At 40.2% G+C, this 17109-nt stretch overlaps 1 protein-coding gene across 14 annotated transcripts in view; it reads right to left on the minus strand.

Annotated features, from left to right (window-relative positions):
- LOC126427252 (GDNF-inducible zinc finger protein 1-like) overlaps positions 1 to 17109 on the minus strand; it is a 122434-nt gene that overhangs the window by 89641 nt on the left and 15684 nt on the right. For 7 of the 14 annotated variants that reach the window (XM_050089503.1, XM_050089501.1, XM_050089502.1 and 4 more), the window contains one exon: positions 7671 to 7991. The exons of 1 other annotated variant lie outside the window; for it this stretch is intronic. In XM_050089503.1, coding sequence (XP_049945460.1) covers positions 7671 to 7739 — 69 coding nt within the window. In that variant the 5' untranslated portion in view covers positions 7740 to 7991. The remainder of the gene's footprint in view (positions 1 to 7670; positions 7992 to 17109) is intronic. 6 more of the 14 variants (XM_050089507.1, XM_050089505.1, XM_050089511.1 and 3 more) reach the window with 1 other exon arrangement.

Here is a 17109-nt window from a genome sequence, read left to right on the forward strand (position 1 = left end):
CCGGCACACCGGACCTCGACACTACTCTGCCGGGGACCGGCCTCCCCGCGTGGAAAGCAGTGTGTTAGACCGCACGGCTAACGGGGCGGGCAATTTCACTCGTACTTAAAAACTGTTAGTGGCACCAAACTTAGTGTGCAGTCCCTATGAGTGAGACAGGAACTAAAATTGTGGGTAGCAAAGCAAAAGCAGAAGGAGAAATGTTTAACTCCGATTTCAAATGTTGCTTTACAAAGGAAAACCCAGGAGAACGGCCTCTCACTATTAGTGTCACTGGTGTTGGGGAACTATTGAAGTCATTAAACTCGAATGAAGCTCCAGGGACAAATGAAATCCCCGTCAGACTCTATACTGAATTTGCAGACCAGTTAGCCCCCCTTCTAAATATAATCTAGCGTAGATCCCTCAAACAAAAGAGGGTCGCACCCGTCTACAAGAAGGGTGGTAGAAGTGATCCACAAAACTATTGTCCAATATCCTTGACATCGATTTTTTGTAGAATCTTAGAACATTTTCTGAGTTCAAACATAATGAGGTATCTCAATGGCAACCAGCACGGATTTCGAAAACACTGATCGTGTGAATCCCAACTTGCACTTTTCTCACGTGACACTGAAATCTTTGGCTCACGGCAACGACATTGATGCAGTATTTCTTGACTTCTGGAAAGCATTTGACACGGTACCACACCAATACTTATTGTCAAAAATTACGAACATATGGCATACCGTGTGAAATTTGTGGCTGGATTGAGGACTTTTTGGTAGGGAGGATGCAGCGTATCATCTCCGATGGAGTGTAAGTGTCGGATGAAGTAACTTCAGGTGCGCCCCAGGGTAGTGTGTTGGGACACTTGCTGTTCGTGTTATGTGTTAATGACACTGCAGACTATGTTAACAGTATAATCACGCTTTTTGCAGAGGATGCAGTTATCTATAATGGAGTACTATCTGTGAGAAGCTGCATAAACATTCAGTCAGATCTTGATAAGATTTCAACGTGGTGCAGAGATTGGCATCTTGCTCTAAATGTACAGAAACGTAAAATTTTGCACTTCACAAAACGAAAAAAGTAGTATCCTACGGCTATAATATCGACGAGTCACTGTTTGAATCTGCCAGCCCATACAAATACCTGTGTGAAACACTTTGTAGGGATATGAAATTGAAAGATCACATAGGTTCAGTCGTGAGAAAAGCAGGTGGTAGCCTCTGGTTTACTGGTAGAATATTGTGGAAGTGCAATCAGTTTTCGCAGGAGACTGCTTACAAATCACTTGTGCAAGTGGTTCTAGAATGTTGCTGAAATGAGTGGGAACCATACCAGATAGGACTAACGGGGGATATTGAACGTATACAGAGAAGGGCAGCACGAATAGTCACTGATTTGTTTCATCCGTGGGAAAGTGTCACAGAGATATTGAGGGAACTTAACTGGAAGATCCCTGAAGATAGACACACAATCCCGAGAGAGCCTGTTAACCAAGTTTCAAGAAACGGCTTGAAATACACTACTGGCCACTAAAGTTGCTACACCACAAAGATGATGTACTACAGACATGAAATTTAACTGACAGGAAGAAGATGCTGTGATATGCCAATGATTACCTTTTCAGAGCATTCAAACAACGTTGGCGCCGGTTGCAACACCTAGAACGTGCTGACACGAGCAAAGTTTCCAACCCATTTCTCGTACACAAACAGCAATTGACCGGCGTGGCCTGGTGAAACGTTGTTGTGATGCCAAGTGTAAGGAGGAGAAATGTGTACCATCATGTTTCCAACTCTGATAAAGGTCGGATTGTAGCCTATCGCGATTGCGGTTTATCGTATCGCGACATTGCTGCTCACATCGGTCGAGATCCGATGACTGTCAGCAGAATATGGAATCGGTGGGTTCAGGAGGGTAATACGGAACGTCGTGCTAGATCCCAATGGCCTCGTATCACTAGTAGTCGAGATGACAGGCATTTTATCCGCACGGCTGTAACAGATCGTGCAGCCACGTCTCAATCCCCGAGTCAACAGATGGGGACGTTTGCAAGACAACAACCATCTGCACGAATAGTTCGATGACGTTTGCAGCAGCATGGACTATCTGCTCAGAGACCCTTGACGCTGCATCACAGACAGGAGCGCCTGCGATGGTATACTCGACGACGAACCTGGGTGCACGAATGGCAAAACGTCATTTTCTCGGATGAATCCAGGTTCTGTTTACAGCATCACGATGGTCGCATCCGTGTTTGGCGACATCGCGGTGAACGCACATTGGAAGCATGTATTCGTTTATCGCCATACTGGCGTATCACCCGGCGTGATGGTATGGGTGCCATTGGTTACACGTCTCGGTGACCTCTTGTTCGCATTGACAGCACTTTGAACAGCGGACGTTACATTTCAGATGTGTTGCGACCCGTAACTTTACCCTTCATTCGATCCCTGCAAAACCCTACATTTCAGCAGGATAATGCACGACCGCATGTTGCAGGTCCTGTACGGGCCTCTCTGGATACAGGAAATGTTCAACTGCTGCCCTGGCCAGCACATTCTCCAGATCTCTCACCAACTGAAAACGTCTGGTCAATGGTGGCCGAGCAACTGGCTCGTCACAAAACGCCAGTCACTACTCTCGATGAACTGTGGTATCGTGTCGAAGCTGCACGGGCAGCTGTACCTGTACACGCCATCCGAGCTCTGTTTGACTTAATACCCAGAGGTGGTTGTTCTGGGTACTGATTTCTCAGGATCTATGCACCCAAATTGCGTGAAAATGTAATCACATGTCAGGTCTAGTATAATATATTTGTCCAATGAATACCCGTTTATCATCTGCATTTCTTCATGCTGTAGCAATTTTAATGGCCAGTAGTTTATTACTCTAGGAATATACTACAAACCTCTATGTATCGCACAACACAGGGATCGTGAGGATTAGTCATTCTTCTCGCACTCCATACATGAATGGAGCAGGGAGAAATCCAAATAACCGGTACAATGGGACATACCCTCACAGTGGCTTGCACAGTATAGACATGCATGTAGACATTCACGAACAGCATTCCGGGGGCTGTTGTCCGACACGATATCACCAACATACCGCTATGTGCGACACCAACACGGTCTGCAGTGTGTCAGCATGTCGCCTCGGCCTGCTCGACCCCAGATCCGTCTCCAATTGAACAAATATGGGACGTCATCAGACGATGACTCCAGTGGTTGACAACTGGCACAAACCGTCCCTACATCGACCGATCGAGTGCAACAGGCGTGGAACTCCAGCTTACAAATTGACATCCGGCACCTGAACAACATGACGCATGCACGTTTGCATTCTCACATTCAAAATTTTGGCGGTTAAACCTGTTATTAATGTACCAGCAATTCACATTTACAGTGGTTTATATTGTGCTTACATTAACTTGTGGTCTTGCAATGTTGATCACTTACATATGTTACCTAAACAAATATATTCCTGAAATTTCATTACTCTACCTTTTTGGTGGTGCGATGCTTTTTCTGTCAGTGTATATGATGATGAAAAATGCTCCCTTTTCTGTTATCTACTTATCCTGTCAGTCCCGAGTCGATCACACATCACAAACTCCGAGTACAGTTTAATAAAAAATGGAGCTGTTGAGCCAAAATATCTTTGAGTCTTCTATTTTAGGTTGTGCACAAGTGACCTGCCAAATACAAGCTGAATCGGTCGGTCGTATCTGAGGCCTTTCCCCTATAGGATGTAAAATATCACCAAGCCATTTATAAACGTAGCATTTTCCACAAGTATGTTATGAAACACTTGCAGAGGTTCTACAGCATTAAATACATTCTAGGTGACCATATTTAAATCCACAGCCAGCTCAAGTCAAAAAAGGGTCATCCGACTCGATAATTCACAATAAAGTTCCAATGCATTCATCAACTGTTCTGTGCTTGAATCTCTGGGCCAAAACATGCAATGCCAACAGTTGAAATGATACAAAAAGTCTTCAGTAATCTGTACTGGTATCACTGGATCTGCACAACCCTTTCTGACGAAAAGAATTTATGTTCCTTTCTGTCAACCCTTCTATGAAACCGCTACTTGAAATACATCGGGTCACACGAATAAAATAGAGAATATACTTTATACTCTGAATTTCAGAGAATATTCTTAGGTTTGCACAAATAAAGTGAGTCTTCAAATATACTCCACCCGAGAATGTTCTCAGCTCGAGTAAAAGGGCGGGGGGAAGTTGCTCAACATCGAGATCATTCTCCGATTTCGAACGAATAAAACTAGAAAAGTTTCTCACAAGTGGAGAACATTCTCCATTTTTCTGATGTGAGTCGCATAGCATACTTCGAGCTGAGTAAGTTATGTTTTGTTCAAGTGTTACCAAGTGTTTTTAGTGAAAAAGGCAAACTTTATGGTGCTCAAAAGGCAAACTTTATGGTGCTCAAAAGGCAAAAAGATATATGCAGCACAAAGGAACACAGAAGAAAAAATTGTAGTTTATACAGATTTGACAGAGAAATCATTATTCGATTCACAAATCACTTTCTACCTGAAAGTCACGAAAAAAAGGTGTGCCTTTCCAACAAATATAAAATGAAAACTTTTTGTGCTACTTAGTAGACTCAAGCTTTCAGACTGGTGTAGAAGACTTAGGAACACACTGGACAACTGTATAGCTAACATTTTCATATGTTCTTCAGCAAAAGTAACAGAAAAAACCCTGTTGAAGATCCAATTTCAGAGAAATGATGTTCATATACAAAAACTTGAGTGTGCAAGAAAGGATGGGAGCATGTCTGTGTAAGCTAGAAACCAAGCTGGGTAACACAAAACTGTCTGATGGCAAGGTAATAAAATGTGCTGGAAGACTAACGGACAAAGTAATTGACGAATTACAGGAATATTATGGGAAGGCCATTAGAGATAACTGTGACAATTTAGAGAAGATGAAAAGAGCTGTGTGGAGCACTTTCCTTCATCGAATATAACCGATGAAAAGCCATGTCGTGCTTTGTGTCCACCACCACCAAACACTTGGTGTAAATACAGGGTAGCTGAATTTTCTGGCACCCTGCATGAAGTTACACACAAACATTCTCTTCCTTTGGCAGTAATGGAGGCAATCAAATCTATTTACAGAGATTTGGCAAATCCTGAACTACTAAGGAAGTGTTTACATGGGAAGAGCCAGAATGTGAATGAGTCGTTCAATAACGTTGTGTGGTGCCGTGTGTCTAAAAATGTATGTGTTGGCCTTATGACTCTAAAGTTAGCAGTGCCTGATGCTGTAATAACTTTTAGCGGTGGGAACTATGAAAGACTTAAGGCTCTGGAGAAGTTAGGGGTAAGATTTGGACAGAACACAGCTAAAGGACTGCGAGAACTGGATGAGCTTCGTGTACGCGAAGCAGAGTTAGCTGTTCAGCAAATGACAAAAAAAGCAAGAAAGAAAAGGAGGCGGCAAGCATTGGGCTGTTGTGACACTGAAGAAGACACAGACCATGGGCCAGGGCAATTCTAGTGCATAAAAGACGCAGAAATGTATGTCTGTGTAAGAACTTGTAACAAGAGAGTTTTAAACCTCAATATCTCTGAAATACATTTTTTGCAATATATGACCTATTTTCTAAAAAGGTACTGATAGTAGGGACACGAAATTTTCACAGCATGCCAAGTGCGAGATTCAACACATATGGAACTACAATCATTGAAATATACTGAGTTGTTTTGTTTTCATGTTCATTTATTTACAAAATTCTGTCAAAAATTCAGTGTTTGAAAAAAAGATAACATACCCCACAATACAATTTCAGTAAAATGTTTTTTATTCCAGTCTTTGTTCACAATATGAATTCTTTAGACGATGATGACCAATTTCAGTCCGTAACGACCATCCTCAGATCTTTTTTACGCCATGTCCTAAAGTGATAAGGCCATAATGGAATCGTCAAAACACATAAATATAATCGGCATAGAATCGTCATATAGATCTAAAATAAGGTGTAGAATAGGCCGCATTGTCCACAGTCATTATTGCAACTCACTATTGCAGTTGCAACAATGACTGTGGACAATGCGGCCTATTCTACACTTTATTTTAGGTCTATTTATATGTTTTGACGATTCCATTATGGCCTTATCACTTTAGGACATGGCGTAAAAAAGATCTGAGGATGGTCGTTACGGGCTGAAATTGGTCATCGTCTAAAGAATTTATATTGTGATCAAAGACTGGAATAAAAAAACATTTGACAGTATTGGATCACTGTTTGTATACGCGACCATGTCACAGATGGTGAGACAATTTTAGTAATAATTCTAGTTCAGTGTATCTAGAAAGGTGCATTCAATAGTTATGGAAAATTGTAAGTTGGTGTCTTAAAAAGTTTTCAAGATAATGGGTCACAAAATTCGATAAATTAACACTGGCAGCATAGGACATACAATGTCACCTTAATTGAAAAGGTTTTCCTTCCGTAAATGTGCAGGTGACGCGTGGTTATAGTGAAATGTTCACCTGTGTTGCTGCTTCATGGCCTGACACAGTACATGATGCTAGGACAATGAGAACATCAGATGTATTCCTGATGAGAAAATGTGCAGTGGTTTACTTTTGGGGACCAAAGGATATGGTGTGGCACTGTGGTTTATGACACCATTCCAAAATCCTGAAACATCTGATGAGAGGGCGTACAACAGACTTCACTCTACAAGAAGGGTGATAATCGAATGGTGCTTTGGACAGCTGAAAAGGCATTCCCAGGTCTGCAAAACAAAATAAGTGTTGCCCAAACAAAAATCTCCAGTGATCATAGCCTATTTTGTTTTGCACACTGTAGCAAAACAAACTGGGGATGATAACTCTGAGGCACTTAGTGAAGATAACAATCATCCATTACAAGGAGAAGAGAAAACAGCAATCATACATGTACACAATACAAACAGAAAACTGGAAATTGTTAGTGTAATATGTCAACTGTAGCGTGCGGGAGTTTGTTCCAAACATTGTACAAATAAAAATAATCCACGTGTTTTTTGTAAATAAAATAATTTTTACTTCTTCAAATACAACAAAATACCATTTTCATGGAAATAAAAAAATAGTGTTCCGCTCTCACATAAGAATATGCAATTTAGTGTTTTCTTCCTCCTCTCTCACTAATTTTACTTTCACCAAAAATTGTTTAAGCTGTAACATCTCCAACAGGTACATGTTATTCTTACAGTTCTACTTTGCCAAAAAAGGTGTCAAGGGTATGGTGAAGGTATTTACCAAATACTACAGTAAATAATTGTACAAACTGTTTAGCCTTTAATATTTCACACTGGAACATATTACTCTTTTTGTTCTACTTTACCACAAATTGTTTCAAAGGTGTGGTGAATGTAATTGTCAGAAATCACAGTAAATAAAAGCACAAATCATTTAACTTTTAACATTTCAGTATGGAACATGTTATTCTTATGGCGTCAGTGAAAAGAAATTTGAACTCAAATCATTTCTGTACGAGGATACGGATTTATGACGATGTACAACAAACATTTAACTTAAAAATTAATTTTTAATTTTACAAATACTACATAACAAAATATCAGATGTGAAGAAAATAAAATTGTTCTTTGTTACATAAGGAAATGAAAACCACTATCTCTCTTTTTCTTCCACTCACATGAATTTTCATTGTTTTCGATTTAAAACATCGAGCGGGTAGAGAAAACCAGTCTCTGTAGTTCCACATATGACAATTTTTTGGGTTTCTCAGTCTCTGTAGTTAATAACCATCATTTTGTAGCCAAAAGAGGAGAAAAAGCAATGGCTGTCACCTCAGAGCCTACTACATCTGACAGATCTTCAACTACAATTGGTGACACTTGTAAAAATGAGTGTGGATCAAAGAAAATAGTATCAGAATTGTGGGATACCACAACTTTGAAATTACCATCAGGGTACGGCACACTTTTCGATGCTGACGCCCCTACTGCAAAAGCCCCTGAAACAAACAAAAAAGGTAAACAGTAGTAGTGTGTGTCACAACTTTTTTTTAAATGAGTACATGTAGCAAGCAGGATTATGCAGAACATGGAAGGGGTCTGACCAATTTCATGCATGCTCCAATGCACTAGGTTTACTGAAAATATAGTCAACTTGTGATTTGATTCTGACAGGGAAGCTAAAACAGCTTAGGTCTAACCTGCCGCTGCCCACACTGAAACTCCCTGTATATCCAGTAAAGCCAACCAATGCCCTCAAATAGTGCAAGGAGCCCCTTTAACAGTTTTTTGTTAGACACAATTTCTTCAGGTCTAGTTGTCTCAAAGATTCTGTATCTTTTACTCTCCAATGCCATGCATTCGAAGATTAGGTGTGATGCAGATTCTTAACCCTCATCACAGATCGTCAACTTTTCCCAAATGTCATTTCATTTATGCAGAATAAAAACAAATAGTTTCCTAATTTATAATAAAAATGTGTTAAGCACATAATAATAAATGAGGGGTGGGGAGGAAGAACTTATCAGGAATGCTAACGGTGTATCATAGGGTTGCAGTCATCCCATCAAAAAAGTCCTCCCACTTTTTTAATATTATTTCACATTCCTTGTCGTCTTTGAATCCATTTTACACTTAAATCATGCTTCATACTGTGCACTTTTTTTAAAAAAAATATGTGACTATCTGTAATGTCTTTTCCAAAACTTGACACGTGTCATAAATGAATTTGTGTAAAGCTATCAGATTTTCCTTTTCCCTAGCAATAGGCATTTGAGATTTGGGGACAATAACTGGATAATCTTTTATTATGCTAACCAGTGCAATTCCGAGTCCTCCAACTTGTGAACACAACACACACTTTCACTTCACAAACAATCACAACAAACTTAAGGCATACAAATGCAAACAACATGAGAACCAAAGAGGTCAGACTTTAATCACCTCGCTGAGAACTGATTCAAAAGGTGGGGAGGTAACGAAGAAGCACTCCCTAGTCAGAAAATATGCTCTGAACTTTTTATTCGTACGAAATTAAAAACTTACTCTGAGAATGTTCTTTTGCCCTGAGAATCTCTTCTGGATAATACTCTCACGTTTATTCAGACGACCCACTGTGTAATATTTTGACGTGATGAACGAGACGGGGCTCGATGCTCAGTAACAGGACTCCTCAGACACCTGTAACGCATCTTGCGGATTGCACTACTGTAAAAGGGAAAATCTGAGGCTCCTACCTGCTAGCCACATTAGGGGAATGAAATTACAATGATGTGGAAAAAGTGCAATTCTGTAGGTTGTCAGAACGAATGCAGTGTGTGAATCAATTGTGTACCTACGTTTATGAGTGGGCTGTAAGTACATGCTCCAAGAACAGATTTAATGCTCTAAATCTCGACAAAATGTTTCACAGCAGCTGCAGACTTATACAATACCATTAGCTGTTGTGTTGCCCACACAGCATTTTGAGTCTTACAAATGTGTACGGTTGTTTAAGTGCACTGAACTGTAATAGAAAAATGCAATGAACAGGTGTATACTGGCAAGAATACATATACGATCTGTTCTGGTATCAGGCAGTAGTTGTATTGGGTGGTTGATGTTGTTGTTGTTGTTGTTGTTGTTGTTGTGGTCTTCAGTCCTGAGACTGGTTTGATGCAGCTCTCCATGCTACTCTATCCTGTGCAAGCTTTTTCATCTCCCAGTACCTACTGCAACCTACATCCTTCTGAATCTGCTTAGTGTATTCATCTCTTGGTCTGCCTCTACGATTTTTACCCTCCACGCTGCCCTCCAATACTAAATTGGTGATCCCTTGATGCCTCAGAACATGTCCTACCAACCGATCCCTTCTTCTAGTCAAGTTGTGCCACAAACTCCTCTTCTCCCCAATCCTATTCAATACCTCCTCATTAGTTATGTGATCTACCCATCTAATCTTCAACATTCTTGTGTAGCACCACATTTCGAAAGCTTCTATTCTCTTCTTGTCTAAACTATTTATCGTCCACGTTTCACGTCCATACATTGCTACACTCCAAATACTTCCAGAAACGACTTCCTGACACTTAAATCTACACTCAATGTTAACAAATTTCTCTTCTTCAGAAACGCTTTCCTTCCCATTGCCAGTCTACATTTTATATCCTCTCTACTTCGACCATCATCAGTTATTTTGCTCCCCAAATAGCAAAACTTCTTTATTACTTTAAGTGTCTCATTTCCTAATCTAATTCCCTCAGCATCACCCGACTTAATTCGACTACATTCCGTTATCCTCTATTTGCTTTTGTTTATGTTCAACTGCTCTTCCAAGTCCTTTGCTGTCTCTGACAGAATTACAATGTCATCGGCGAACCTCAAAGTTTTTATTTCCTCTCCATGGATTTTAATACCTACTCCAAATTTTTCTTTCGTTTCCTTTACTGCTTGCTCAATATACAGATTGAATAACATTGGGGAGAGGCTACAACCCTGTCTCACTCCCTTCCCAACCACTGCTTCCCTTTCATGTCCCTCGACTCATATAACTGCCGTCTGGTTTCTGTACAAATTGTAAATAGCCTTTTGCTCCCTGTATTTTACCCCTGCCACCTTCAGAATTTGGAAGAGAGTATTCCAGTCAACATTGTCAAAAGCTTTCTCTAAGTCTACAAATGCTAGAAATGTAGGTTTGCCTTTCCTTAATCTTTCTCCTAAGATAAGTCGTAAGGTCAGTATTGCCTCACGTGTTCCAACATTTCTACAGAATCCAAACTGATCTTCCCCGAGGTCGGCTTCTACCAGTTTTTCCATTCGTCTGTAAAGAATTCGCGTTAGTATTTTGCAGCTGTGACTTATTAAACTGATAGTTCGGTAGTTTTCACATCTGTCAACACCTGCTTTCTTTGGGATTAGGCTATGTAGTTTAATTCAAGTCATCATCAATAAGACATATTTTTGATTATTTTGATTTCTCGTATCTCATTATGGTATCAGGTAGTTGTTTTGAGGCATAAAGGTTATTTTAACTCATTTACGCCATAAATAATGGTGGTGTTTTTTCAACTTTCTTGGCTAGAGTTCTTATATCTTATTAATTTGCTGATGGTTGTACGTTTCGCTAACCCCCTAAAAAAAAATTTCATTAATACCTATCTTCCCTTCATGTCATGTTTGATTTGCTTATTTTAGGGTTTACAGATATTCATCTCCCTAACATTTCAGTGCAGTTGTAATTGTGACAGAATCCTGAAACAATTTAATAATAAATCTGCAGCTGGCACAAGGCTGATCAATTTATGAAAAGCTCATTCTCGTTATAAAATTAAACTAATAATTCTTTCACCTATGTTGTTACGAAACCCACTACAACTGTTGTTTCACTTCCTACCAATGGCCCATAAAAATCATTGTTTCACTGAAAAAGTCTGTAAACACTTCAACACTGTGGTAGGTAAACACGTTTCGCAAATTAACCATATGACAAAATACTCTCTCTTATCATGCTATAATTTATCAAAATTTCCTTTCAATATCTCAAACCATTCATGAGATACAGGGGGTGTTATGAGTATTTCATTGTTGTGCAACTGAAACAGTATGTTATATACAATCCATTTTTTCGAGACTGGACGCAGATAGAGAAATCTTCCCAAGTTTAAAGAATAATTCAATATGTTAGCGGCTTTTCATGTGCAGCATGTATGACCTAATACAGACCAAACACATATTCATAGGCACACCTGTTTCTCATTCCGAACTATTTGAATTTCTTGTAGTAGTTTACTTACTCTGAAAATAGTACAGTAATAAAATAGATGCAGCTAAAATGGCCCACAGATAATAGTGTTTTCAAGCACCAATAACTTTGATAAATTTCTAAAAAGTTTTCTACAGTTACTCAATGAATTACAACCACATAGTACCTGGCAAAGAAAAGTCAAAGTAAACTACTCAGAATTACTCCAGGGTTAAGAATATCTAGTTCAAGCAAACAAGAGCTACATAAAGAGCTGAAACACAAAAACCATGACAATTAACCATATGAAACATTCCAAAGTTAAATTAAAAAGTGTTGTTAAAACTACCAGCTGCCAAAAGAATGTCAACTAAGTTGATTTTAGGGCATAAAAATAAATCTGTGGCATAAAAAATAAATGAAACAACTACACTATTGTTAACCCTGTTTCAATATCTCAATCTTCAATAAATTTATTATAAACCCAGCAAAATCTAATAGACGTGATTACAGTAAGAATTTCTTTGGCCTAGACCAGAATAGTGGCCCCCTTGTGACATTTAGTAGTTTCAACTGAAGACATTGTGAAAAAACAAAAACGCTGAAAAAAGGAATCAAATATCCAGGTAACTAAAACTGTGTATGATAAGTCAGCACACTCTCTATATTTAATAATCAATCATCTGAACAAGCCAAACTCTTTGATGTACGTAAGTACTGATATGCAGAGGTAAAACCACTACACAAAAAAGTATTAAAAGAGGACATGGAAAATTACCATCTTATCTCTTGTCATCCCAGCCTTATCCATTGCATTGTACCTCAAAACATGACCTTATTCTTAACAGCTATTTTGTATTCCAAGAAGAGAAAAGTACCTTGAAGGCATTTAATAGATTCATTGGAAAAAAATCACCTCATCACTGGACAAAAACAGGTGACTGGCCGGTATCTTTTGCAATCTTACAAAAACATTCAATTCAGCGAATTACTCCACGATGCTGCTTAAAATAGACAGGCACGGCATAAGTTAAAGCGCTGAGCAACGGCTCAGGACTTATTTGAAAAACAGGGAGCAAAAGGCAATCAATCATAACATCTAATTGATGGGGGGTTAAACTGGAAAAAACACACTGAGGATCTGCTGAAACGTTTGAGTTCAGCTACTTATGCTATTAGGGTCACTGCAAATTTTGGCGATATACATCTGAGTAAATTAGCTTACCACGCCTATTTTCATTCTCTGCTTTCGTATGGCGTCATATTCTGGGGTAACCGATCATTGACTAAAATAGTGTTCACTGCACAAAACCGCGTAATCAGAATAATTGCTGGAGCTCATCCAAGATCATCTTGCAGACACTTATTTAAAGGGCTAGGGATATTCACTGTAGCCTCACAATATATATATTCACTTATGAAATTTGTTATTAACAATCCGAACGAATTCAAAAGTAATAGCAGTGTATATGGCTAAAACACTAGCAGATAGGATCATCTTCACTACTCAAGGTTAAATCTAACTTTGGCTCAGAAGGGGGTAAATTATGCTGCCACAAAAGTCTTTGGTCACTTACCTAATAGCATCAAAAGTCTGACAAATAGCCATATAGCATTTAAAAGAATTTCTTAATGGCAACTCCTTCTACTCATTAGATGAATTTTTGGATATAGTAAGTGGGATGTACAGGTGGTCTAGGGGTAGCGTCTTTGATTCATAATCAAAACGTCTTCGGTCCCGGGTTCGATCCCCGCCACTGCCTAAATTTTGATAAATAATCAGCATTGGCGGCCGAAGACTTCCGGCATAAGAAGTCAGCCTCATTCTGCCAACGGCCTTGTCAAAGAGGGCGTAGGAGCGGATAGAGGTTCAGAGCACTCTCTTGTCCTAGGGGTGGGAAATTGCCCCTAAAGGCGGAAGAATCAGCAATGACCAACGACATGAGGATGCAGAAGGCAATGGAAACCACTGCATAAAAAACACGTATCCACAGGACATGTGGCCTGTAATCGAACTCGGGACCTTTGCCTTTCGCAGGCAAGTGCTCTACCATCTGAGCTACCGAAGCATGACTCACGCCCGGAACTCACAGCTTTACTTCTGCCAGTACCTCGTCTCCTACATTCCAAACTTTACAGAAGCTCTCCTGCGAACCTGCACAACTAGCACTCCTGAAAGAAAGGATATTGTGGAGACATGGCTTAGCCACAGCCTGGGGGATGTTTCTAGAATGAGATTTTCACTCTGCAGCGGAGTGTGCACTGATATGAAACTTCCTGGTAGATTAAAACTGTGTGCCCGACCGAGACTCGAACTCGGGACCTTTGCCTTTCGCGGGCAAGTGCTCTACCAACTGAGCTACCAAAGCACGACTCACGCCCGGTACTCACAGCTTCACTTCTGCCAGTACCTCGTCTCCTACATTCCAAACTTTACAGAAGCTCTCCTGCGAACCTGCAGAACTAGCACTCCTAAAAGAAAGGAGAGGAGGTACTGGCAGAAGTAAAGCTGTGAGTACCGGGCGTGAGTCGTGCTTAGGTAGCTCAGATGGTAGAGCACTTGCCCGCGAAAGGCAAAGGCCCCTAGTTCGAGTCTCGATCGGGCACACAGTTTTAATCTGCCAGGAAGTTTCAAGTGTCGTCATGATCTCTCCATTGGCAAAACATTCCGGAATAGTCCCCCATTCGGATCTCTGGGAGGGGACTGCCAAGGGGGAGGTTACCATGAGAAAAAGGTTGAATAACCAACCAAAGGATATCGTTCTACGAGTCGGAGCGTGGAACGTCAGAAGCTTGAACGTGGTAGGGAAACTAGAAAATCTGAAAAGGGAAATGCAAAGGCTCAATCTAGATATAGTAGGGGTCAGTGAAGTGAAGTGGAAGGAAGACAAGGATTTCTGGTCAGATGAGTATCGGGTAATATCAACAGCAGCAGAAAATGGTATAACAGGTGTAGGATTCGTTATGAACAGGGAGGTAGGGCAGAGGGTGTGTTACTGTGAACAGTTCAGTGACCGGGTTGTTCTAATCAGAATCGACAGCAGACCAACACCGACAACGATAGTTCAGGTATACATGCCGACGTCGCAAGCTGAAGATGAACAGATAGAGAAAGTGTATGAGGATATTGAAAGGGTAATGCAGTATGTAAAGGGGGACGAAAATCTAATAGTCATGGGCGACTGGAATGCAGTTGTAGGGGAAGGAGTAGAAGGAAAGGTTACAGGAGAATATGGGCTTGGGACGAGGAATGAAAGAGGAGAAAGACTAATTGAGTTCTGTAACAAGTTTCAGCTAGTAATAGCGAATACCCTGTTCAAGAATCATAAGAGGAGGAGGCATACTTGGAAAAGGCCGGGAGATAGGGGAAGATTTCAATTAGATTACATCATGGTCAGACAGAGATTCCGAAATCAGATACTGGATTGTAAGGCGTACCCAGGAGCAGACACACTCAGATCACAATACAGTAATGATAAAGAGTAGGATGAAGTTCAAGACATTAGTCAGGAAGAATCAATACGCAAAGAAGTGGGATACGGAAGTACTAAGGAATGATGAGATACGTTTGAAGTTCTCTAACACTAAAGATACAGCAATAAGGAATAGCGCAGTAGGCAGTACAGTTGAAGAGGAATGGACATCTCTAAAAAGGGCCATCACAGAAGCTGGAAGGAAAAACATATATACAAAGAAGATAACTACAATGAAACCATGGGTAAGCGAAGAAATACTTCAGTTGATTGATGAAAGGAGGAAGTACAAACATGTTCCGGGAAAATCAGGAATACAGAAATATAAGTCGCTGAGGAATGAAATAAATAGGAAGTGCAGGGAAGCTAAGACGAAATGGCTGCAGGAAAAATGTGAAGACATCGAAAAATGTATGATAGCCTGACGGACAGACTCGGCATACAGGAAAGTCAAAACAACCTTTGGTGACATTAAAAGCAACGGTGGTAACATTAAGAGTGCAACTGGAATTCCACTGTTAAATGCAGAGGAGAGAGCAGAAAGAATACATTGAAAGCCTCTATGAGGGTGAAGATTTGTCTGATGTGATAGAAGAAGAAACAGGAGGATTTAGAAGAGATAGGTGATCCAGTATTAGAATCGGAATTTAAAAGAGCTTTGGAGGAGTTACAGTCAAATAAGGCAGAAGGGATAGCTAACATTCCATCAGAATTTCTAAAATCATTGGGGGAAGTGGCAACAAAACGACTATTCACGTTAGTGTGTAGAATATAAGAGTCTGGCGACATACCATCTGACTTTCGGAAAAGCATCATCCACACAATCAGTTTAACAGCTCATGCATCGAAGCTGCTTACAAGAATAATATATAGAAGAATGGAAAAGAAAATTGAGAATGCGCTAGGTGACGATCAGTTTGGCTTTAGGAAAAGTAAAGGGACGAGAGAGGCAATTCTGACGTTACGGCTAATAATGGAAGCAAGGCTAAAGAAACATCAAGACACTTTCATAGGATTTGTCGACTTGGAAAAAGCGTTCGACAATATAAAATGGTGCAAGCTGTTCGAGATTCTGAAAAAAGTAGGGGTAAGCTATAGGGAGAGACAGGTCATATACAATATGTACAACAACCAAGAGGGAATAATAAGAGTGGACGATCAAGAACGAAGTGCTCGTATTAAGAAGGGTGTAAGACATGGCTGTAGCCTTTCGCTCCTACTCTTCAATCTGTACATCGAGAAAGCAATGACGGAAATAAAAGAAAGGTTCAGGAGTGGAATTAAAATACAAGGTGAAAGGATATCAATGATACGATTCGCTGATGACATTGCTATCCTGAGTGAAAGTGAAGAAGATCTGCTGAACGGAATGAACAGTGTAATGAGTACACAGTATGGTTTGAGAGTAAATCGGAGAAAGACGAAGGTAATGAGAAGTAGTAGAAATGAGAACAGCGAGAAACTTAACATCAGGATTGATGGTCACAAAGTCAATGAAGTTAAGGAATTCTGCTACCTAGGCAGTAAAATAACCAATGATGGACGGAGCAAGGAGGACATCAAAAGCAGACTCGCTATGGCAAAAAAGGAATTTCTGGCTAAGAGAAGTCTACTAATATCAAATACCGCCTTAATTTGAGGAAGAAATTTCTGAGGATGTACGTCTGGAGTACAGCATTGTATGGTAGCGAAACATGGACTGTAGGAAAACCGGAACAGAAGAGAATCGAAGCATTTGAGATGTGGTGCTATAGACGAATGTTGAAAATTAGGTGGACTGATAAGGTAAGGAATGAGGGGGTTCTACGCAGAATCGGAGAGGAAAGGAATATGTGGAAAACACTAATAAGGAGAAGGGACAGGATGGTAGGACATCTGCTAAGACATGAAGGAATGACTTCCATGGTACTAGAGGGAGCTGTAGAG

Source organism: Schistocerca serialis, chromosome 11, assembly GCF_023864345.2.
Source record: "Schistocerca serialis cubense isolate TAMUIC-IGC-003099 chromosome 11, iqSchSeri2.2, whole genome shotgun sequence".
NCBI classification, from domain to species: domain Eukaryota; kingdom Metazoa; phylum Arthropoda; class Insecta; order Orthoptera; family Acrididae; genus Schistocerca; species Schistocerca serialis.